Raw genomic sequence first — 1,763 nt, forward strand, 5'->3', positions numbered from 1 at the left:
TCGGTAGAGACAGGGTCTTGCTGTGTTGCCCAGGCTGGAAACATGGTTTTGGGGCCACCTCAAGGTCCCGCCCCCCAGCCCACCCCACAGTACCTGGAATATGTTTGTCCCCACTGGCATGCTGTAGACGCCGAGCAAGCCGTCCATCCCCACGCTGGCCCACCACTGGCCTGGGAGGAACAAGGGTATACTCTCATGGTGACATGGGCGGCTCAAGGTGCTGGGAGGACCCGGCAGGGGAGGGGCAGGGCCCAGACACCCACCCCCTTCCCTCCCTCACCCCCCTGGAGGAACAGCCTCAAAACTGGTTTCTGCTAGGGAATGGTTGTTGTCTGATTGTTCGGGGGGTGGGGGGGACGGGGGGAGGGGTTGAGGCATAGCTTTGTTCTTGTCACCCAGGCTGGAGTGCAATGGCGTGATCTCGGCTCACTGCAACCTCCAGCTCCCGGGTTCAAACAATTCCCCTGCCTCAGCCTCCCGAGCAGCTGCAGAGATACCAGGATACTGATACCAGGATACTAGCTTGGTGTCAGTATTGGAGTAGGTTTTTTTGGGCGGCGGGGGGAGATAGTTTCGTTCGTGTTGCCCAGGCTGGAGTGCAATGGTGTGATCTCAGCTCCCGAGTAGCTGGGATTACAGGCACGTGCCACCACACCCGGCTAATTTTTGTATTTTTGGTAGAGACAGGGTTTCTCCATGTTGGTCAGGCTGGTCTCGAACTCCTGACCTTGTGATCTGCCCGCCTCAGCCTCCCAAAGTGCTGGGATTACAGGTGTGAGCCACCACACCCAGCCTCCAGAAAGGTTTTGAGGTATCCTTGGAAGGCTGGGTGGGGAGCTGGCATTGGATGGGGTCCTGTGGGAGGCTGGGGGCTGCGGGGGAGTCCCCCCCACCTTCCGCCGGCCACTTACCGAAGGGGGAGAACTTGACACTCAGGATGACGCCATCTTTCTGCCCCACCAGCTGCCGCCGGCTGTCACTGGTGCTCTGCAGCCACTGCTGGCCGTTGGCCATGCCCAGCAGCAGCCAGTCCTCCTGGGGGCTGTGGGCCAGGCTCATTATCTGGGTAATGAAAGGGCAGTGGGGAGGGAGGAAACGGGTTAGGTCTCAGCCTGGCCCAAAAGGCCAGCAGGAGACTGGGGTCCTATCCTGGAGGCCGAGTGCCTGACCCCTTCCTAGCTGTGCAGCCCTGGGCCAAGTCACTTCCTATCTGTGCCTCAGTTTGTTGTTCTGTAACATGGGCACAGTCTTCCCTACTCTTGCACCGAATATAGCATTTAAGCTTTTTTTTTTTTAGTTTTTTTAAATAGTCTCGCTCTGTCAGCAGGCTGGAGCGCAGAAGCGTGATCTCGACTGACTGCAACCTCCACCTCCTGGGTTCAAGTGATTATCCTGCCTCAGTCTCCCCAGTAGCTGGGATTACAGGTGTGAGCCATCATGCCCGGCTATTTTTTTTCTTTTTCTTTTTTTTAAGATGGGGTTTCACCATGTTGGTCAGGCTGGTCTTGAACTCCCAACCTCAGGTGATCCGCCCGCCTTGGCCTCCCAAGTGCTTGGATTACAGGCGTGAGCCACCACGCCCAGCCTCTTTTTTCTAAGTACAGACAGGGTTTTACTGTGTTGGCGAGGATGGTCCCCATCTTGATCTCGTGATCTGCCTGCCTAGGCCTCCCAAAGTGCTGGGATTACAGGCATGAGCCACTGCGCCTGGCCGAGTGTTTATTATGTATGCAGTAAATAATTTTTTTTTTTTTTTTTTTTTT

At 56.2% G+C, this 1,763-nt stretch overlaps 1 protein-coding gene across 2 annotated transcripts in view; it reads right to left on the reverse strand.

The window, feature by feature from the left end:
- The window catches only part of TLE6 (TLE family member 6, subcortical maternal complex member), a 16,922-nt gene that overhangs the window by 1,620 nt on the left and 13,539 nt on the right, over window positions 1-1,763 (reverse strand). For both annotated transcript variants that reach the window (XM_037730985.1, XM_017507453.2), the window contains exons 15-16: window positions 912-1,062; window positions 94-170 (exon numbers count right to left, since the gene is read on the reverse strand). In XM_037730985.1, the coding sequence (XP_037586913.1) occupies window positions 94-170; window positions 912-1,062 (228 nt within the window). The remainder of the gene's footprint in view (window positions 1-93; window positions 171-911; window positions 1,063-1,763) is intronic.

This window comes from Cebus imitator, unplaced genomic scaffold (genome assembly GCF_001604975.1).
Source record: "Cebus imitator isolate Cc_AM_T3 unplaced genomic scaffold, Cebus_imitator-1.0 Scaffold375, whole genome shotgun sequence".
Classification (NCBI taxonomy): domain Eukaryota; kingdom Metazoa; phylum Chordata; class Mammalia; order Primates; family Cebidae; genus Cebus; species Cebus imitator.